This window comes from Mesitornis unicolor, unplaced genomic scaffold (genome assembly GCF_000695765.1).
Source record: "Mesitornis unicolor isolate BGI_N332 unplaced genomic scaffold, ASM69576v1 scaffold34638, whole genome shotgun sequence".
Taxonomy (NCBI): domain Eukaryota; kingdom Metazoa; phylum Chordata; class Aves; order Mesitornithiformes; family Mesitornithidae; genus Mesitornis; species Mesitornis unicolor.
Genome location: NW_010204477.1, coordinates 5007 through 28313, shown reverse-complemented (window position 1 = coordinate 28313; position 23307 = coordinate 5007). Strand labels below are relative to the sequence as shown.

At 38.7% G+C, this 23307-nt stretch overlaps 2 protein-coding genes across 2 annotated transcripts in view; one reads left to right on the top strand and one right to left on the bottom strand.

The window, feature by feature from the left end:
• The window catches only part of GINM1 (glycoprotein integral membrane 1), a 10853-nt gene extending 5426 nt beyond the window's left edge, over window positions 1-5427 (top strand). Inside the window, exons 4-7 of the mRNA XM_010191081.1 lie at window positions 3-143; window positions 857-987; window positions 3236-3399; window positions 5200-5427. Of these exons, the coding sequence (XP_010189383.1) occupies window positions 3-143; window positions 857-987; window positions 3236-3399; window positions 5200-5308 (545 nt within the window). The 3' untranslated portion in view covers window positions 5309-5427. The remainder of the gene's footprint in view (window positions 1-2; window positions 144-856; window positions 988-3235; window positions 3400-5199) is intronic.
• Window positions 5428-9869: 4442 nt separating this feature from the next.
• The window catches only part of KATNA1 (katanin p60 (ATPase containing) subunit A 1), a 13869-nt gene continuing 431 nt past the window's right edge, over window positions 9870-23307 (bottom strand). Inside the window, exons 2-10 of the mRNA XM_010191080.1 lie at window positions 22706-22863; window positions 20200-20383; window positions 18539-18660; window positions 17055-17160; window positions 16557-16715; window positions 15662-15788; window positions 13995-14129; window positions 13605-13731; window positions 9870-10209 (exon numbers count right to left, since the gene is read on the bottom strand). Coding sequence (XP_010189382.1) covers window positions 10011-10209; window positions 13605-13731; window positions 13995-14129; window positions 15662-15788; window positions 16557-16715; window positions 17055-17160; window positions 18539-18660; window positions 20200-20383; window positions 22706-22863 — 1317 coding nt within the window. The 3' untranslated portion in view covers window positions 9870-10010. The remainder of the gene's footprint in view (window positions 10210-13604; window positions 13732-13994; window positions 14130-15661; window positions 15789-16556; window positions 16716-17054; window positions 17161-18538; window positions 18661-20199; window positions 20384-22705; window positions 22864-23307) is intronic.

The following is a 23307-nucleotide window of genomic DNA, read 5'->3' as shown; positions in this document are numbered from 1 at the left end:
AGTGACAGAAATAGATATTTTAGTGAAGGACCTGAGAGTACTTAGGCATTCAAACTACAGTGTCCCTTTGAAAGAGAGCATGCTGTACTCTATCCCAAGGGACAACGATGTGTTATTTACACTTCCCAACCTCTCAGGAAAAGGTACCTCTCTTAGCTTTTACATAATATTTTTATCTGCAGCTGATGGGTTGCTTTACAGGAGCAAAAGAACATAATTATTGCTGTGTTTACATAGTGAAACAGTTTCTTCATTAACAGGGAAGTGTTTTATGTGGGTTTTTTCCTGGGGTTTTTTGGGTTTTTTTGGTTTGTTTTTTTCTGTAAACACCTAAATTCAACTCTTTGGCATTCTAGGTATTTTGTTTATTTTCAAAACTGTTCTCCTGTGAAGTACTTGGAACTTGTCAGTCTGCAACTCAGACATCTCATAAGAATACAGTTCTCTCTCAGGGCTGTGATAAACGTTTCTTTAAAGCTTCCCCGTTTCCTGAAAATGAAAGAGAAAACTGGAGAGGAAATACCTGTCTGGGTCACTTCCAAACCAGAGAATAGTTTCATGTTATTAAACTTGAATAACTTAAAAGCAAGATAAGTTATTTTATGCCTTAATCTTATTTCAGTTTTGTTTAAATCAAGAACTCAAGGATTTCGTAGGGGATGAATATTTTGATCTCGTTCATCACCTTTTAATCTGCCGACAGCTGAAAGCGCAGCTAAGGGCTGCAATGCTGCTGCTGCTTCTTATCAAGTTCACTGCTCAAGACTAAAAAAAAAAGTAAATGTGTGAGTCTTTGTTTTCCTGAATAGTCATATAAAAAGCAAACTCTCCACTAAATCCAGCTTTTCTTCTGCAGATATTCAAGATCCACTGCAGACTACCAGTCAGTACCTCATCCGGCAAGTAGAAACGACAGTAGATGAAGAGACATTACCTGGCAAGTTACCAGAGACCCCTCTTAGGATAGAGCCTCCATCCTCTTACAAGGTAGTTTTGTTGTTTGTTCAATTATTAATATATACCTCTAAAGACTGGTCTAAAAAGGAGATGCTGTTTTTTTTCCTCTTCTTTTTTTTTTTTAACCTGTTTCCCCAGAGATGAAATGCATACTTGTTGGTGACATTTCTAGGAGGAAAAGTTGTAGTAACATGCTGCAGATAGAGCTGAATGTTATTTAGTATTACAGTTTGAAGGAATAAACTTCCATTTCCATTTTTAGTATTGTCTACAGAAACAAATATGTTTTCTTCCTTTGTGGCTGTTTACAGAACAAAACAAACAAACCTAGCATTGTTAGGATTCAGATAGTGGGTTTTCCTCATGTAAAGACCAAACACAACACCCACTTAAAGATGGTAAAAAGGTATGTAACATTCCTAGGCCTTTGTCTTTGGTCCTTTATTTTTAGTTTGGAAAAAGGCAACACAGAATCACAGAATCACAGAACACAGTATGTAATAACTCATTTCTGGAAGAAAGAATTTACCATTCCTACTTAACCTAGTGTTGACTTCTCAGAGTGCTGTTTTGCTGCTTTATATTTAATTATATATACTTTAAATCTATATACTTCAATTTATACCAGGATTTTCTATTGTGTGAGGCATCTGACAGTAACTGACTTCCACAGAAGCCTTAAGAAATCCCCGCAGCCAACCACAAATAAGAACAGACTTTTACAGACATGCTCTAGGAAACTAAAAAAAAATAAATAAATAAAAGCCTTCCTAAATTATTCCTTAGCAGTGAGAAATTGTTTTGGGGAGTTTTGGTGTGGTTTTTATTGTTTTGTTTTTGTTTTGTTTTGTTTGTTTGTTAACTCCAGTAGGAATCAAATGGGTTTCTAAATCCTGCAATGTTCTGACCTCATAGATACTTCATGACAGTGATTTGTGATATTTACATTATACCAAGCTAAGCATTTATAACAATTTCAAATACTGTTTAGCTTTAAATTACATCAGTTTCTTTTGACTCTGCTTGAGTGCTTACTCCTTTGGCAGATGGGCCATTGACCTTGCCCACTGTAGGAAACATGGTAACAGCTTGAGAAGTTTCAGTTCCAGATTAGGTAAGGGTGGGCTTTGATGGCCTCCTCTGTGGCTGAAAGAAACACTTTATAACCTGCGGCTGAGACAAGGGGGCAAGAATAGTGGGCTGAAAGGAATCCTTTCACTGCTGTACACTGCCATGATATCATAGCTTCTCTACAACTAGGCCAGATACCCTTCACCTGCTCTGTTCAAGTGTCCTTTATTTTCCAAAGTGGCCTTTCCGTTCAGGGAGCTCAGCTAGGATGAGCAGAAAACTAAACCTTCACCTATGCTTAAACTTTGTAGAAGAAAGAGGTCCAAGTCACCAGTAAATTTCATCCTGCCTTTATGTATGTTTAACAATACATTTAATTTAAGCAATCACCGTGTCGTGGTTCAGGGCTGGGTTGGCCACTAAATCTTGGGCAGATGCTCTCTATTAATCCCTCTCCCCTCCCCAGAAGGGAAGAGAAAAGAGAATAAGGGAGAGAGACTCTACGGGTTGGAAAATAAAACTAACAGATTTAATGAAACAATAATACTAATACTACAGGATAATATCGTAAATAGGAAAATAATGGAATATATACAGATATATATATCCTGAATATATCCTTTATATATATATAAACCAAATATAAAATCCTCCCCCAATGACAATTATATCACCAGAGGCACTGCGGGGCACTGGAAAAGTCCCAGACCGGACCCAGCAGCAGGTGGGAGCAGGATGCAGGAACACATGAATCAGGATTGGAAGCAGACAAACTAGCATGGTTCTGCTCAGACTTTGTCCATTGCAGGATCAGAAGAACAGAGGGCAGGATCCGAGATGGAAGAAGGGTCGAAACCCTTGTGATCACTCAGCTTCCCACTGAGTATGATGTATGTAGGATGGAATACTTAGCTGGTCAGTTTTGGGTCCGTTCTTCCCCATAGGTGCAGATACAGCACCCATGGTGAGAAAGTGGCCTTGTGATTATCACTTGTAGAAGTACACACTGTCTGGAAAAACATGCTGCTAGTTTTAGCAAGTTCAACTGCTTAGAGGCTGAGCTGAAAAGTAAAATCACTAAATAAAAAATTAGTTCTATTTAGCTCAAACCAGGACACACCATGTAATGAGATTCACCAGTAGCTACAAAACTTGCATTTGTTGCATTTTGCAACCTATCTTTTTATTTTTACCTGTTTGGTTGTAGGTGATGTGCCAGTGGGTGGAAGACTTGAGAAAAGGGTTGTGCAGATTCTGGTTTCAGTCTTTACCTATCTTCTTTAGTTTGATGCAAGTCATTGTACTTGGAGTTGTTGGAGCAGCTTTTATTCTCAAAGTCTTAAAGTTTATATTCCCTTCCTGTGAAAACAAGTAAGTAATTTTTGTTTTGTTTTTTTTTTTCCCCTCTGGTAAAGGCAGAACATTAACTAAAAAAATATTTCAAGAAGCAGCCTCAGTCTGTAGGAAGATGGTGGCAACAATTCAATGAAAAGGCTGCCGGTAACTTTCTGTTCCAAGTGACCTTTTGACACATTGGCATTTCAGAGGAACATGCGAAAATCTTCCATTGGAAATATCTTTAGCTTGGCTGTCATACTGCCAAAACTTACCAAGTCATCTCAGGACTACATTGTGAGTCACCATTAACATAGCTCTGAGAGAGAAGGGTAGAAGGTAGAGCTAATCAATTCCAACAATTATAAGTCTTTAATAACTCTAACACAGTACAGTATGAATAGTAGTTATGAAAGACATCAGATTTGGCTTTGCAGATTTGTACAGGAATTCTCCAAGGAAGAGCTACCCCCGTAGGCAGTTTACAAGTCATAGGGATTGGTGCTAGCATTGGTGGCAAAAAGTCATAATAAAGCTAATTGACTGCAGGAGGCTTTATTCACACGGTTGGTTTGTGACCAGCAACACTTCTATTTCTCAGAGAAGCAAGCTCTGAAAACAAGAGGTGGAAAGATAAATCAGTAACCACAGCTAAGAAATCAGTATAGATTTAGTGCTGGGATGGGCAACCATGTGTGTTTTAAAACAACCCAGGTCAGTTCTGGAAGACCTAATCCTTGGAGCCATACACTCTTTTAGGAAAAGTGACTGACAGTGCAGCATGCTTCATCACTCACAATAAACAGCTGATGTCTTCAGATCTGACTGAGCAGCTATGCTTCTGCATGGTCCTGAGCGCAGTTAATTTATATATCCCACCCAGGGATATGAGCAGCCTTAGTCCCTCTGACAGGGCTAGAAAAAGAAGGCTGGAAAATCAGGAAGGTTGGAAACTGCAGTGACAAAAGAGACCATGCCTCCCCTGACATTTCACAAAGTGCGTTGTCAGATCCAAGTACTTCTTGTAACTCACTTGTTAGAGCAGAAGGGAAGAAACACACTGTACATCCCCCCCAGCAGTAAGTAGCTTAACGCTGCCACATGTGAAACTTTGAACTAAGTAGAACTAGGAAAAATATTCTAATCCCTATAAACTGTTTAGCAAAGTGTCTGATGGCAGAGGTAGGTACAGAGCAGAGGAACCAGCCTGCAGTAATTTCTCTTCCAATTGGAGAACATGAAGCTTGTGCATGGCTTGTCGGAGCATTTTAAGAAATTGTGACACTGGAAGGATGGTCTTCCCCCTGCCAACCAAACCAAAAAAACACCCCCAAAACCACACAGTCATTTTCTTGCTACCTGGATAAAGTTGTTCTGTAAAAAGCAGTAAAAGTTTAATTTGTGATTGTAAAGCAGCAAGAATGAGAAGAAGGTCTTGTTTGGTGAATGACAGAGTTGCAGATGTGAGTCAGGACCTTGTCCCAAGTCTTTCATGCCATTCCACACTGATGAAACTAGAGGCTTCAGCTGGTCTTAGAGAATTAAGTGTAAGGTCCTGACAAAGTAGCTCCTGACTGCAGACAGTTTGAGGCTACTATGAAACAGAACACACACGACACTACTATTTCAGATGTAGAAATTGGGACCCCTCTGAAACCACAGCTAGTACATTTTAGAACCACTTTTCATTCTAGCTTCATAAAAGAGGTATTAGGAGGGTAAAACTTGATCCATTGATTTAAACTTGGTTTGAAGAGTTTAAGAATAGATCTAATTTTTAGAACACAGAATTGTTTGATATATTGTTTTCTAATGCCAGGTAATCTTACTTTGCAGAGGCATCCTGCTCCTGGATCAAGTCAGCTTTGTACCTGTGATTACCATCAGCTTGCCTTCAGACCTTCCAGACAGGAAAAATATTTTAGATGAGAAAGTGTGTACTTAGTACTTTGTTTGCTTTGGAGTTACTGTTTTTTAAAAACAAATTTTTAGTTGACCTGAAATTTGGCACTTGATCTTAATACCTTGTTTGTTCCTAAGAAAACTAAGTCAGTTGATTAATTGGTAAAGGGACACCCAGGCCCAAAGCTGACTTCCCTGTGCCTCTCTAAACATGCAGCCTTTCCAGAAGCTTCAAAATAGAACAGCCCTCCACCCTGAGGGCTACCATTGGTTTTAACTTCTGTGAAGTCACTTCTCCACACCTTGGACAGGATGCTGTCTGCCTTCACACCCACAGATAAACCAGGTCAGCTCTCCTGAAGAGCAAGGTGATGAAATTCAGGGTGTGCTGAAGCCTCTAGATAGCATTCTTCAGAAAAGTATGAAGGACCATTGCAAACATCAGCTGTGCCTGCAAGCCTAAACAAGGCTGCCCAACCTGGTGAGTGTGCCTTGCAAGGAAAAGATCACTACTGAACATTTCTGTTATTCAAGTAATTGAACATTTTAAGTATGCAAAACAAAAATTAAAAAGGCAGATTTGTATTTAAAGCACTTTACACTTTTATGGCCCCTTCCACTCAAAAAATGTTAGCACTTGTAATCAATGTGCTTTTTGTATCTGTGACAGCAGTACTATGTGAAGTCTTGAAAGGTAAAACAAAATTCTACAGAAGTATTGGCTTACTATTGCTAAGTAGGCCCAGTCTGCCCATGCAGATTTGTACTGTTAACATTTTTCAAATAAACATTTTGTTTATTAAACTGTGTTTGCATCTACTTACATAAGACAGCAGTTTGCCAAGTGTGTTAGATGCAGGGTACTGTTTGTTTGTTTGTCATTGTTCTTATTGACCAAAATTCTTTGTCAGAAGAATGAGTGGAGGAAAAAAAAACAAAAAGAACCTTAACTACCTGGCATTGAACTGAGCACAGTTATCATTAATGCTTGATTAAGTAGTTGTTATAGGGAGGGAGGACAGCTAAGATTTCCCTTCACATACATGTACCTCCCCTCTTAAGGAAAGATTACCATAAGTTTAATGATATCTCTGAGTTACTCAAATACTTGCTCTTACAGCTGATCTGTGACAGGAACAGCCCAGAGCTGTCTCACTGAACTGACAGCTATGCTGTTGCACAATAAACATTTCTAACACTGAACTGCCTAGCAAAAAAATCCCCCAAAACCCAAAGAATATCCATCAGCAGAAGGTAACAGAGACCCTGGTTAAACTTCCCTTTTTCTTTGTTTTATTTTTTATTCTAGCAACCTGTGGCTTTGTACTTTGCATCTAGTTCCTCAAACTCAGTGTCATTAGAGCACAGGACCCCAGACATTTGCCAGGTGCCCAGCTGAGTGAGGACAGTAAGAGTGGGGGCTGTGTCACAGCAGGCTGGGTGCTTTGGGCATGTGTGGAACCATGACACACTGAAGCAGGACAGCGACTGATGTTCCTGGAGCTGCAAGCAGTGCTTTCTAGGACACCACCACAAAAGAGCTACCAGAATGATGGCATAGCCATGTAAGATGTAGGTGATGCTAGAGCTATGGAGGGATCAAATTAGTGGAAAGTAGTGAAAGACAACAGATGACAGAGGAGTGGTTGTCATCCGTGACTAAATGGGAAACTGCTGAGACCCTAGAAGGAATGGTGACTGCACGGAAAAGAGCAAGTCAACAAACTCCTACATATGTGGAAATTAATATACTTTCCACTTTATGAACATAGCCCTGGGTTCTTCATTAACACAGTTCAAATAGAAGTGATGTATAACCTGAAGTTTAGCTTCTTCAAAAAAAGAACCGCAAACCAGAAAAAAACCACCACCAAACCAAGAAGGAAGCTGGACATGAAACAAGCTAGACATGTGCTTCCTTACTGCACAAGCATAGCATGAATTGCAATGCAGATGGAAATTCAGCAGCTGTTAGCATGTGCTCTTTGCATCCCTACTTACGAAACTGTAAACCAAGCACCTGCACAGCAACATGGAGATTTAACTCTGTTCTAAACAGCTGCAACATACATGAGTGGTTAAGCCTGAAACTGTACTGGTGCTGCTTCACAACTTAGCTGAATTCCATGAGCTCAGTAATCCTCTTTTCTTTGCTGTTGTGTTCTACAAAGTTACAAAGCACAAGGGAAAGAATGCTACCATCAGGTAAAAAAACCTAAATTTTGAAAACACTGCAAATTTTGAACACACTAATTCTAAGACAACATTGTTGTGCTATGGAGCTATCAAGTCTTAAAAAGTTATAGCCCTAGTGCTCTGCTTTAGCATGCACGTGGTTTTTCCCCAAGTTGCAAAAGTCTCATGCCTTTCAGAGGAGTGCTGGTTTGAGCTGGGACCATTCTGAACCATCTGTAAACCAGTTTAAAAACTCGTTACCACAGTTAACACAGTTTGGAAAGGACAACTGCCCTGCATGCCAGTCACAGTAGGTCTCATTTTACCAGGAAGTGAACTGACAGGGATACAGGTGTCAGCTAGTGGAAAGAAAGGGGAGGGGGGAGAATTAAAAACCACCACAACACACACACACCCCCCCAAAAAACAAACTAACAAAAAATAAACAAAACCTACAACCTACCAAAAAAATCCCACTCTGTGGGATGGCAGTAGATTTTTTGCAAAGGCAGCATCTCTTATCTCCTCACTGCAGCCCTTCTGTTCGGTCTCGCCCTCAGATCGGCACTCTGCCTGTTAAACGCAGCATAAGGGAGATAAACAGCACTGACCTCTTCCTCTATGCAAGAACTCCACCGGAGGGGGTCGGTATCATCATGTTCTATAGTCCAAACCAAAATGAAGCTCTGAGCTACAGAGTCAGCATCTACCCTGGATTACACAAGTGCTCATTTTGTTCTTTTAGAGTGAACAGAGATTGTTGAGCTGCAGAGCTCAAGTACTGCTTTGAAGATGAGGTTTACTTTAGAAGCTCTCAAAATGATCATGCTTTTGGTTTACATGGCCCCTTATGGGACTGCTTCCAAGGACTAAAGCTTGCTTACTTTCCTGTCTCCTCAGGTGACAGACTGAATATTTTGTTTTGCTTGCAATTAATTAATTTATGAGAAGAAATCTCCTTCCTCCTGCAACCCAGCTAACAGCTATACAATCATCCTAACACAAACAGCAAAATGTTAAGAGAACCCACTTCTTCAAAATACTGCACCGTTTTCTTTATGCTGACGCGTACATATATCCTTTTGAAAGGAAAGAGGTATACTGGTTTTCCATTTTGGAGATAGAAATCTATAAATGGACACACTTGCATACTCACCTGAACCTCTTTCCGTTTGTTTCTGGGATCATCATGCCAAGTCCAACCAGGGATTCAGGAGCTCTCAGCAGTATCTACATTTCAGTGCCTTACTAGTATCTCAGCATCAGCACAACTGAAAGTCCATTTTAAGTGTGTTAACAAAATGTTCACAATAATGGCATTTACACAACTGTGTACGCGGGACACATTTACCTTCTATTCAGATCACACATTTTCCTTTTCATTCCCATTTGTCCGTTCTGTCTTGCAGCATTTAAAGAGAGATGCGAGCAGGAATTCCACAGCCATGTATCCACCAGCTGAAACAAGCCTAGACATACCCGACTCATAAAAAAGCATGAAGTTTAGCTGTAAACAGAACTACAGTTGACTGCTCTGAGACAAGCCAGTGAGAAGCATTTCCAAAATGATGGACCGAAATGATATATGTTTTGGTTACAATGACCACTGTTGAGCAAAATCTAAAATAATGACCTAAATGGTCACTCCAGAACCAAAGAGCTGCTGCTAACATTCTAGTTGTCAAGTAATGCAAAAAGAGAATTTAGGTTTTACCCCATTTGTGAGGTCAGGGTTATGAGCAGAAATCACTTGACCACAAACATAACACGCACACTCCCTCCTCAGAAAGGGCGTACCAGCATAAACGTGCAGTGTAAGCCAGGACCCAGCCTGCCAGTCTGGAGTTCTAAAGCTTACAGCACCGTACTGTCAAGGAAGGAAATCGTATTTCAGAATTAGTGCCAAGAAAGTTTTTGCTTTCTCTCAGACTCACAAGGAGATTACACACTGTGACTGCACCACTGCTGGCTGCATGGAATTAGCTGACGCTGCCTGGATGTTACCTAATGGATACTGTAAACCTGTGAGGAACCTACCCCTTGCTTAAACTGCAGCTGAACCTATTGACTGTTGGTAGCACAAGGGTTGCTGCTGTAAATCTCAGCCTTTGTGGAAGTGCTTTATTAATACCTTAGAAATGGCTCAGGGGTAAAATTCTCTAAGATCAGCTAGCAAACCCATCTATATGACTGCACCCTGTTCATCCCATTTTGTAGTTCTCAGCATCGCTTACGCATTTAACAGAGCTAGTCTGGGTTTTTTTTTGTGTAATAGCCATTTGTTAAGAGTAAATCCTCTGATGCAGAAGTTCTAGTATTAAATTCAAGTAATTTTAAAATCCCAAAGATCAAAGCAGATCCCATCAGTATCTTTTACATTTGAAAACAATGGGTATCTTTGGAGCTAGTTCAAAGAGAGGTGGACAGAATTTGCATTTAAAAAAAATTTATTTATACATCTGTTGCTCTTAAATTACAAAAGTTAAAAAGAGCAGGCAGTGCACTGACACACTACTTGTTACTTCTAAAGCTGTTTTAAGACATAAGGTGGCATCTTCAAGTAAGTCAACTCAGCATGATCCAAATTCGACTATCCATTTCTCATATTTCTCAATGTCCGCAGCAGATACAGATTTAGAAACTTTCTTCAAAGCTATTTCAAAGTCTTCCATAGTTGTTGGCATGTGCATTTCATCTCGGGAAAGATTTCTTATTTCTTCTGGTGTCAAGCCTTCGATACGCCTTCTCATAGCCATCAACGATGCATCTCTGTTAAGGATGCAAAAAAAAGAAGAAAATATTACTCCATAGAGAATGGTGAGTTCAGGTGTTTGAAAGGCTCATTCCAGCTAAACTGCTGCATTCAAAAAGATACAAGGCAAAGCAATGGCTTCACTCCTACCTACAGGGGAAGTGGCTGGAATGTTTTGCAAGTATCCTGGTCCAAATAGGAATCCCACTTCAAAGACAGAAGGATCAAAAATATCTACCTCCAACCTATACATTCACAGCTAAATGTTAAACTACAAAATCTGTTCAGCCTGTGGCTCCTCAAACTTCTGGCCCCAGTAGCATTAAGTGTCTTCACAAGTGAGTAATTTTCTTGCTGCATTAAGTTTGACTGCATTTCTATTTCCAAAAGTAGTATGAGTAGCAGCATGCGATGAGCTGGTGAGGTGATAAATGGGTAACACTGCAAGACTAAAGTTCCTGCTAATTCATTGTTACATAGCTTATAAGGAGAAGAAAATGCTACTTATTTAGTCTAGCAGCACAAAAGGATGGAAGGCTAATCCTGGCAATAACACAACAGTATCACATCGTATCATTAGGTGAGAATCCAAGGAGAAGAACTTACACATTTTCCTCTAGGAGGATTTAGAACGATGGTTTCAGCATATTCTGTTTCAGTTCCACGCCCTCCCCCACAGGAAACCATAACTAACAGACCTCATGAATTTACTCAGTAATTGTTAGCAATCAGAAAGCATAATGCAATAATGAGAATTTCGGAACAACCAAAAAAGTTGCCTTGTCGAACTCCATCTTACTCAAATATCACCATGCTGTATCATCATTTGTGCACTAACAGCCAGTGTTACACAACCTGGGGGGGGCGCAGGGGGAAGGAATCATCCCATGCATCTAATTTGCCTCCAGACAGCAGTTAAAAAAAACAACAAAAAACAAAAAAAACCACAAAAAGCCCCAACAACAAAAAAAACCAAGAAGAAACCTAACAAAACCCCCAAACACCCAAAACAAAAAAATCCCACCACACCAAAAACCAAAACCAAGGAAACCAACCCAACCAAATCAACCAAAAAACCACCCACTGCACCTCAACACGCCCACAAAATTCAAGTGCAGCTGCCATCACCACCTTCTGTAAAGCCATTTTGCTGACAGGCATTTCAACCCCAACTCTTAGTGCTTCTTCAAATGCACCCTCAGTGCCTGGAGAAGCACCAAGACTGTATTAAAAAACAAGCAGCCACCCGCTGGAACAGGCAGCAGGAGTCAGCTCCATTCCAAAAGCCTTTCAACCTTCACAGTCTGCTCAAAACAACATTCAGAGTCAGTTCATACTCCCATCTAATACGCAATTCAGATGCATTTTACCTTTCCTGAATGTCTTTTAAAAACAAAGTTTCACTTTTGTCCTTGCATGCTGACTGTTAGGAACTGAACTGTGACCAGTTTTCACTCTGGCTCAGCAAACTCTGGATTTCACCTCAAGTTCTTAAGGTAGGAAAATAATTTGAGCAATCCAGAGCACTCGGCTCACTTTTTCTTAAGCTTTGCTTGTGTCACTAGCAAAGACTGATATAGTTGACAAGTTTGAACTTTACTGTGTTTATATACTGTATGTCTGAACCGTACAAAAGCACTTTAAAATCAGCAATATGTCTTTTTGTCTCAATGTAAATGAAACAATCATGTTTAAGATGTTTTTCCTAACACAAAGTGTAAATACACAGACTAGTACAAGTGCTTTCTTACTTATTTCAAACCATGCACATCCAAACCCTACTTTGTCTGGATCTCTGGTAGCTGCCACCTCAGTCATATCTAACTAAACTGCCACAAATGAAAGATTGGGGTGTTTCTTTGTGTTGGGTTTTCCCCCCCTCCCCCGTTTGCTTTTTAATAGTATTTGTACAAATGAACTTTGTTTAAGAATGAAAAGCAAGGGTGCACATATGTGTGTATGTATACATATATATATTAACTTAAAAACATTACAGGTATTCTGACTTTTAAACAAATGTATTGGTAATCCAGTATGAAATCAGTTACAAATAACAAACACTGAACAGACCAGGGGAGACAAACTGCCGCTAAAATGCACAAAGCAGCAGGCCAAATAAGCTCGCATAGAACATGAGCCTATTAGCACAAACACCTTTCAAAGCACAATCAACACCAAGACTGAGCAGAAGAACACCACAATATCATCTCACAGATGAAACAAATCTGCACAACACTGATTCGGAGCAACTAACATAACAGTGCTTTCCCAGACACTGCGCAAGCTTTGTTCAGAAAATAGTACTGAGCTTCCAAACTCAGTTCAGCCTTAAGCAACCCTGCTGATAAGAGCCTTTGGTGTCAGTTTTGCACACAGGCCGCTCGCATTCATCCCTGCAGCACGGGATATTGTCCTCTCAGGTGTGCTGACAAGTGTTTGCAGAGCTGTGTTAGAAATCAAGGCAATAAATGGATCTGCATTTAATCCAGAACAGTGCTCTCAGTCTGTTCAAAGCACAGCCCCACAGCAGTTGTGTTGGTACAACTTGGAGCTCAAGCCTTGCACTGCCACACTTTAGTGCTACCTTCAAAGCCCAAAAGCATCATTACACAGGTGCTTATTAGATGACAACAGCATCTTAAAAAGTTTCCTTTCTTTGTCCCATACTGCCGATTCCATAGTTTGCCATCACTGTGACTGTGCCCGTGCAAATCTTTAGATGTAAACCAGATGATTGATTAGTCTCTTAAAAGAATGAACGAGCCTTTCTTTCCCTTTTCAATTTTTGAAAGAGGAGACTGGGAGAAGGGTTAGGAAGTATTTTTTAGTCAATTATTTCAGGAATCAAGGTTACAGAATAGGCCCACAAATTACTGTATACAAACAATACTGAGGAGAAGGGGAGATGGAAGAAGTAGAAGAAAACCTAAGTCAGCCTCATCACTAAAGCCAATGCGCTGAGAACACAACTCTGGTACCATCACACAACATGGTGTGCCTCTTCCGTGTCATGCAGGAAGAACACTCTGCATTTTTACTGCAGTATTCTGGCCTCTGCCACTATTGCCTCTTACACATGGATGTTCTGCTGCAGCAGTATAGCCTCAGGAGAGTGACTGCAACTCTGCAAGTTTAAGTCTACCATCCTGCGGATACTCCTCACACAAAGAATTTGGTGTACATGAAAGAACATCTAATTTTACCTAAATCATAGCTTGTTTAGATTATTATACAGAAATATCAAATGGAAATTTAAGTAAATATTAATGCAGTATTTCACCTTTTAGCAATACATAAAAGGCAAGTTACAGTCTGTTTTTATCCAATAACTTTAACATAAACTAGTTACTTTAAAAACAGTTTTCTCAGAATTCGTAGCAATAGCAACACAAATGATGCAATGTTAACATACCTGCATACGTTGGTAATGTCTGCACCTGAATAACCCTCCATTTTCTCAGCTATGTTTGCAAGGTCGACATCATCAGCCAGTTCCAGCTCTCGCAGATTTATTCTTAGGAGTTCCTCTCTACCTTTTGCTAATCAAAGAATAGAAAATTGAGTCTACACATCTTGCTTTCTGAAGACAAATAATGAATTGAAGAAGGATAAGAGAGAAGAATGGGAAAAAGGACACTGTACTTGCTACAAAGGTAAGCGTTTGATATTTGGGTAAACCTGGTCCTGAATTCATAAATGAATTTGCATACATGTATCAATTAGATTTTTACATCAACTAAAGGAATATTGATAAAGTTTAGATTTTAGTCTTTTCAACCACTCCTCTCACAAGTCTTCATACCTGATGGTAAAGGAATATAAATTCTCTTTTCTAGTCTCCGTCTTAGGGCTTCATCAATATCCCAAGGAAAATTAGTAGCAGCAAGTACCATGACCATCTTGGAAGGATCATCATTTTCAGTAGCCCCTCCAACACCTGCATTGTAGAAAAGAGGAAGTAAAATGAACACATATTTTGTGGAATTTCATGTATAGGGAGAACAATATCCACAATTCTATGATATTAAAGCAGCTACTCTATTGCACCTTAACAAGACAAAGTGCAATAGAACTCATTTTTTAATCTATATGACAGCCTGCAAGCAAAAATGGAGACTCAGTTTAATTAGGAACAATGGCATAGGCCACTGCTCAGATCAGGAAGATCTCCTCTATCATGGCTGGAACGCTTTCATAGCAGAGTTGTTTGTATTTCTGCCACTAAAATGTCTGAATTCTCACATCAATGTCCTGCAACAGCATGTGAAGAAAACCAAAACAACCCCCCAAAACCATCACTGCACCAAAAACCAGACTCCCTGCTCCCTAAACATTATTCACTAACAGTCATGCAAAAGCAGCATTACTTCTCTACAGTTTCTTCACTTCTGAATTCAGGCCAAATGTTTCAAATACACAGGTGGATTCTTACAAACTGCTGAAGTGAATGTTTAAATTCGGTGGACTGAATCACAGCTTCTCAGAGGCCAAAAGAACACCGCAGTCTCTAAAGTGCTGTGAAGCTGCTGCTATATGGAGTTAATTTCATTAAACTTGCTACCCTCTGCATTTACTGGTTTTGCTTATAATCATAGGATTGGGCTGTGGAATAGCCATTGTACTTAGTCTACTTGAAAAATTTGCATATAAAACACCATTTGTGAACGCTCAAGTAAAAGGTTTTCAAATAGTTGTTACTCATAAAGTTAGCCTATGTACATACTCACGTTATGAGAACAGCATTACAGGTTTGCTACTATTTAAAGTGAAACATAAAAGGGTATCAACATCACAGAACCAGAAATACATATACAAATCTTCTGACTCATAGAATTCTATCACAAATTACCCCATAGATTAGCACTTTCCAGTTGCTCTTTTCCTTCTCTCTGCTCACCAAAAGACTATTAAAAGGATGCCTTCATAGCAGCTTTGCACAGCGTTATCTGCTTTTAAAAACTCTGTTGAGTTGCAAAATATTAACCAAATAGCTGTAATGAACTCAGTGCTTTAAAAAGAAAACTCTTCCAACTGCATCTATAAAAAAAAGCCTTCATTTTTTATTTATAACTTTGGGAGAGAAAAAAAAAAAGAGATGCCAAAGAAGTTAAGTGTAACTATTGCCTTTGAAGTTTCAATTGGAACAGGTGACAGTTCCTTTGAAGCACTTTTTACTTGAAGTGAGAGCAGCAACTAATGCTTTTTTCCTTTTGCAGTTCTGAAATCTTGCATTCTTCACTACTCTGGGGCAGTAATACAAGGTCATTGCTCAGATGCGAAAAGACTGTTAAATAATTGTATCTTTTTTTCCCCTTCACACTGACAGTTGGAATAGCACATTTGTATCTTTTTACCCCAATTTTATGTAAGGCTTTCAAATAAACTGCTTCTTGAGAATGAAGTTTTGGGGTTTTTTTTCTCCCTCGAGTTTTCTCCAGTCCAGCACATCCCAGTGATCAGGTTATTTACCATCCATTTGAACTAGCAGTTCTGCCTTCACACGCCGGCTAGCTTCATGTTCCTCTGAAGTTCCCCTGCGGCTACAGATAGAGTCTATCTCATCAATAAATATAGTTGTCGGGGCATAAAATCGAGCCTAAAGAAAGCAAAATATAAAGCAGAAACTGAAATGGCAGTCTACTCACATTTAAGAAATTGCAGCATATTCAGAGCTGAGTAATGACACATTTACCCCAATGTATCAGATGATCAGTCAAACTATACTTGACCTTCTCTTTCTTCCACCATTGCACACAGCTATAGAGCAGCTGTGCATTCATCAATAACATTGAAACAGAAGAGTTTTTGGCAGAAGAGTTTTCCTGATTTTTCTGACTACTGTAATTGCAACTCTGCTGCCCCCTTCAGTACTGGGCACCCTTGCAAACACTGCACCCAAACCACATTGAAAAAAGACAACGTATTCTGAGTCAATTTTGAGTGTTACATGCTCTGAAGCCAACTACAGTTTGGAAGTCATTTATTTTAAGCATAAACAACCAAAAAACCACCCACAACAACAAAACACACACAGCCTAAGTAGGGTTCTCACCCAGAAAGCAATTAGATACCATATCCAGTTTTATATTCATGTTCTACAGCACTCATCAGCTTATAGCAAACTACCTCTGATGTAACAAGCTAAACTTGAAAATAAAGATAACCTCATTTTTCAGTTTTTATAAAGCTATTTAGGAATAACCAGAACTTGAATGTACATGGCCAAATCAGAAGGTCTTAAAGTGTTTTAGACTTGGAGAGATGTTTATGTATGCCACGAGTTTTAAATCTTGGCAAGGTTTCACTATTCCTGAAGTAATTCTACTTCATTATCTCACTATTTATGTTCAGAAACTTCAGTCACCATTTCAAACAGCAAACGAACAAGCTTCTCAGATTCTCCTCTGTATTTTGAGGTAAGTGTGGAAGAAGAAACATTGAAAAAAGTAGTCTTGCATTCAGTGGCTACAGCTTTTGCCAGAAGGGTCTTTCCAGTACCAGGAGGACCAACCATCAGCACACCCTATTAAATTGAAAAAGAACCACTTTTAAAACAAGAATCAAAACACAATTTCACAGTTTGATTAATAGTGTAATATTAAAAGACTAGATATAAACTTTCCTGTGAAAAGTTATTCAAAGGTAAGTAATTAATTGCTATTGCTTACTTGCAACAATATACCTGAAGACAGTGTATTTATCTGGCTGGCATCTTTATTCTGTTAGTACTACTTATCATAAATTTTGTTACTAAAAAGTGGAAAGAATTTATATAAACTATAAAACACCTGAAATTTCTTGTTCTGCCAAGTTCTAATCTCAGAATCCTACTTATGATCACAGGATCGGATTTTTTTCATACCTTCCATGGTCTTCTAATTCCCTTAAAAAACTCTGGCATCCACATTGGTAAAACCACTGCTTCCTTAAGCAGCTTTTTGGCTTCTACTAAATCAGCAATGTCATCCCTGACAAAAAAAGAGAACTTTGTTTGACAAATTCAGACAGGTTGCAAAAGAATCAGTCCACAGCTCAAAACAATATGCAATTTAACTTATTATTACGGAACAGCTCTTCCATAATTCAAGAAACCAAGTTAGATTTATTTACATTCTAGTGGCAAAAGCCTACAACAAGAACAGCTGACATCCAGCAAGTAGACTCCAGCTGGATGCAAAAGCAAGAGAAGAGACATTAACTATTTCAGTAGAGCACCGTTGTTCTTATTCACAGAAAGAATAAGCAGAATAAGGCAAGTTGGTTAAACTTATGCTAATTATGGATGATGCTTTCCTCTTTTGCCCAGTGGTTGGCTGTCTCTGAAACTTGTATACCAACTTTCATCATTACAGGAACAATTTACTGAAGACTAGTAAATGGAGCTGAAATAAAAGGAAGTTTAGAATTCATTTTTAGAGTTACAAATGTATTAATTCTTAGATATCTTCTAGGCTGGTCTTATTTTATTGAGGGTAATGCTCAGGGCATTCCACTTATTAGCATGTGCCCAAGTAATACTTTGGTTTCAAAACATATCTATATGGAAAATAAATTACAACTTCAGATTTGAAACTAAAGATTTTATATCAAAACTGAAACATACATTTAAATATTAAACTGAAATACATGACAGTTGCATGCATATAAAGTTGTTTGTGGGATTGTTCAGCTTTTTTTAAAAGCTCACTTTATTTGCCAGAACATTTTTGCTCATGTAATCCTCACAAAACCACCTAAGCTCGGCAACATTCAGAACACAAAACAACCTTTGTATAAGGTTTAATATTTAACACATTTACGTAAAGGTACTGGCACATGGTTATTTTATACTGGCGGTCACATCACGTCCAGCAAGATTTCACAGGGTTCCTACACTGAACATAACTTCTTTGTTAATTGGTTTTCTACCTTTGTACATCCCTGGGTAGCAAAACGGGTTTTTAAATGAAAAGACGCTGGCAGACACAAAAATCTTATACATTGCAAAAAAGTATCTCAAAAATTGGTTTCAGGACTCTTAGGAAAATAGTTTGTGAAGCTTTGTATGGTCAGGGATTTGAGCAACCCGATCTAAGGGAAGATGTCCCTACCCATGGCAGGGGGTTGGACTCACTGATCTTTAAACATCCCTTCCAACCCAAACTATTCCATGAATCCATGGGCAGAAGAAAAGTTCTAAAAATACTCAACTACACAAGAAGTTTAGTTGCCTATTTAATGTGTAAAGAAAACATGCAGGTACTTTTAATATGTAAGCATATGCTAAAATACTCAATTCTTGTCATATTGTGTAAAAGGAAAAAGAAAGAACAACTCAGAAAGACTGGCAGCAGTATTCAAACTTACCATCGAATGTTTGGATTCTGAGAAATTATATCTCTTTCCAAAGCTTCTACTAAATCTTTATCATATCCAGTACTATCAAATTTCTTTGGTTCAGATTCTGAAATCTCAGATGTGGATTTGTTCTACATATAAAGGATATAACATAAATAGATAACAATGGTTATACTAATAATAGATTTTTATAACAAGTCCACAACAGCATCATATTTCTAAAAGGCGGCAACATAAACCAGCATGAAAATTATGAAGCATCCATGTTACTGATGCACTGCAGGATCTATGTGCTTCCACCCAGATTTCTGTACTGCCCCAGTCCCATTTCCTTCACCCCAAACCCAGCATACTGTACGGACAGGTTTTTTTGCTTTAGTAGGTAATCAAAACTGCGTACACCTATCCCAGGATAACAGTGTTTGCCTCTTCTCCCAGAGAAATCAAAAACTATCTGAGACACCAGCTGAGCAGGGGAATTATGTGTGAGAATGGATCACAAAGCATCACACTGAGGTAGAGTAGCTTAAACCTTGTTAGTGTCATAAATGTGCCATATATATGGGACACAAAAAAATTTAAGCAGGACTTCTATATGTAGGATGAGCAAAGGTGATCTGCAGGAAGACCACAGATGTAAAAAAGAGTTAATTAACTGATACAGAAGCATGGACAAGAGCAGCAGAGAAGCAGCTCTGCAGTAGAGCAGAAGCAAAGCTACATAGTTGAAAGGGCTCAAATAGCCAAGGCCATGCAACTGGAAGGAAATAAAACGCACTAGACGTACCCCAGTTTTTATACATTTAACAGCAAGGACTGGTGATGACAGAACAACTGTAAAAAAGAAAAAAATACCTATCCTGTCTCTGTATATGCTGTGTATATCCTTCATGGGAGAGGATTATCACTCAAAGACAATGTAATTTAGCTCCTAGTAAAAGTAGTAGCTAACATAGCTAAACAATTCCCTCCTTGTAGTTCATACTTCTTCCACAGGCCACGGCACCTTGCCATAACAAGATGGCAAGGTGTCAAAACCAAACTATTACATGGATGTTTGATATATTCAGACTCTGTTTAACTATGAATTTAGTGGCTTCAGTATGATGTCTTACTCTGGTCATCAGCTAAATTTATGGAGACCAGAATACATGCAAAAATTAAAGCGCTCTGATTGCAATGAATAGATCATAGATAATTCTCTCATGAAGTATGTTGGGGTTTTGTTTGTTTTAAACTGAAAAGAGTCTGAAGCTAATACCAGATCTCAGCAACAACAAAAAAGTAAAGGTGTCCCTTAAAGATAAAAGTAAATCTTGAAATGCTTTGGAACTGGTGAGTCAATCTCAGCCTAAAATATATGAAAGCAATTAAAGAACCCACATGGACATTCCATTTGAATGGGCTCCATCAGCCTCAGCTTCAGTAACTCAGTGGTATAATTCTGAACAACTATCTCCAAAGTTGCAGTAAACAAGCCCACATTTACCAGATTACTTCCTCCAGATGAGGGTTGGTTTGTTTGGGTTTTTTAAAATTAATCTGTAACCAAGACTGTCCATAAAGCAAATCAGCACACTGACCTGAACAGAAGAAACATTTTATAATATACTCAATATTAAGAAAGCAAAACGAGTTTCTCAACTTCATGAGGTTATTTGCAAGCTTACCTTTTCCTCTTTTCCTTTATTTTGCTGATCCTTTTTTTCCCGACTGCGGACCGCCTTTCCTTTATCACTGGGATTTCGAGAGGATGGACGGTGAGGGCCTCTGACAGCTGCACTTAGACGATTACTGTGACCTCTGCAATCACTGCACTGAGCAGACTGACGCTTTCTGGGTCCTGGCGAAGGTCTAATTAGTTGTAACATATGCAAAAAGCCTCAGTGTAAAGTCATTGGTGAGCACTACATAACCAAATCAAGTGGTTACAAACTGAAAATTGGTTTTGCTCAAGATAAAAATCTGCATGTCAGAAACAAGACAGACATTTTTTGATAGTCACTAAAAACCCATTTTTTCTTTGCCACAAGCTTAGTGCTCATTTGCTAAAACAAGCTCCTTGCTTTGTATATTTCATATATAAAAGTAATCCTACTAAGATGGAGTTTAGAGAAAAACCAAAACCAAAACCAAACAATGCCCCCAAACCTCCCAATATATTTTCCCGCTATCACAATGATCCTCGCTCTCCTACCCAAAGAAATGTAAAGGTTTCTTAGGAATGACAGTTTTACTTTCACTTCCTCTTATTTTCACTTCTTGGGAAAGAAAATATGTATGTGAGGCCTCCAGCTGTTTGAAACTAGACTCCTTTTAGAAACACATATGAATAAACTAGTATTGTGATTGCTATTATGGGTTTCTTTTTTAAAATTCAGTTTCTTCCCCGTACAAATCTGTTACTCTCGCTGACATACTTTTTTCCATGGGCTTTCCTAAAATTCCAGCATTAATAAGCTATCAGTCGAGTTTACGCTCAGGGATATTTCTAGCAAATAGAAAATGGAAGACTCTGATTTGGAGAGCTTTTACTTGAACTATAAGATGTGATTTGACATATCATTCAAGATCTATCAGGATTCAGTACCTTCATAAAAGTTGTCTTTAATTGATTCACAGCAGCAAGTTTGTTACAATTCCACCTATCTCTTCATGGTGAAATGGATATTGGGTAACATGAATATGTTAATAAGATCATTAATGTTAAAGTCTCTTCACTCTCCAAATGGCATATCTACCAACCTATACTTTTATTTATTAACACCTAGCCAACTCTGAGTTCCACTCCAAAATTCAAATTCATTCATGTGTGATTACACATCCAATTTCCATCTGAATTTGTGAGTTCTGCAATCTCAGTATAGGAACTTACTGTGGTTATTTCAATGCAACATGGTCCAAGTTTTCACTGTGGCTTCTCCACATTACTACAACTCAATGCTTTATCAGCTGGCAAGACAACTAGAACAGAAATAGTCCTCTCAAGTCTTTCCTTCTTTAGGAACATGAGTTTGTGTGTCTCTTCTCTAGAAAGCTTCAAAACTATCTCCCAGACTCTACTCTTCCAGAAGGTTTGAATGAAACCGGCTAGCTGTGTTCCAAAGTTATTGAATGAGATAAACTGAAACAACGTGGTCACAAGAGACCTGTTTCTTTCAGAAAGCAGGCTTAAAATAAGTCAATTTTTTTAAAATGTAAAAATGTACCCATAAAGACTGAAGTTATCCATCTGCAAAAAACAGCTTGTAAGTTCAAAGCTTCAAAGAACAGCTAAGCTAAGCTGATCTAATAGTCACTTTCTGTCAAAATGCACAGTTCCGTATCTGCTTTGGAGGCACTCCTGTTCCCTCCTTCATGCTACCGCGGGTATGTGTTAGAACCTCCAATTAACCAGTTGACATAGCTAATCTCATAGAAAAAAAGAAAAAAAAAACCAACAACAAAAACCCCCACAACAAAAGCCAAATAAAATAAGAGCCAACTAAAAAAACCCCTCTAGTCCCACACAAGTGTCTTTTTTGCCCGTTTAGCATCCTGAACCAGCTAATCAATGCCAACAAATACAAAAGTGAAAAAAGCCCAGGCAACTGCAGAGGCTAGGACTATTCTTTCAGCAGCTTTCAAACCACGCTGCAAAGCCTAGGTTTCACAGACACTAACCCAGCATAATTCAAAACTACTTCTGGAATAAGCAGGTTTGCCTGCAGCCGCTTGTTCCTACCCTTCCCCTGAGCTTATGCCAGCCTAACAGAGCAGTTCCCGAAGGAGATCAGCGAACCACCTTGCTACACAAAAAAAACTGAGCTTGGCTACTTCTAGATTTTACTATTACTCTAATACACCTTCATCCTTTTCATACCAGCTATATGCAGAATCAACTTAAGAAGAGAAGATCAACTCAGGAATAAAGTTGAGCTTCCACATAATGACAAGTTTATCATAAGTCAGGAAAAAAAAATAACAAACAAAAAGGCAGCTTGACATTAGTCAAGCCTATATAAGGTAAAAGCCCCAGAAGGTTCTGAAGTAGGCTGCTTCAAAATGACATCTCCTTCACCACAAACGGTGGCAAGCTGCTGCTGTGTTAGACACCTAATTCTACAACAAAAATCAGCTGAAGTTAAAGCACACTTTGCTTTGATAGTTAGTTTAGGTCCTGAGGTTTCCTCTTACCTACTATCAGCAGGTACTGGCAAAGACCAGACTTCTGCATCATGAGCTGGTAATTCTTGCTGTGAAGCTTTCAATGGAGTACTGTCTAGTTTAAAACTCTCCAGTGTTTTCATTATGTCTTTCACATGCTTAGCTTCCACACTTATCTCCTGCCAAACCTGATTAACAAAAAAAAGTAGATTAAGCACATTGCAAATAACTTTGTAACAGTCCTCTGCTCAAACCCATGTAATGCCTGGAGGGATTCCACAGGGTTTCACAAGCTACTGGATTCTACTTCAATAGACAAGAGTAACACACAACAGACATTAAGAACGTTTTTTTGCCTTCCTCAGCACATTTAGAGAATAAAACAGATTTTGGATTTAACATCACAAATTTTGCATATTAAACAAGTACGACAGAAAAGAGCACAACCTAACAGACTGAATGTCAATGAGAAAATGATGGTTTGTGTTAAAGATAAATTAACATGGTAGCCACAACTCGGTTTCTGTTAAGGATCTAAGTCACACTACTAAAACATTGAGAGGGAAATAAGACTATTTAAAATGATACCAGCCTAAAAAAACTTCGGCATTAACAGGGGCACTCATCAGCAG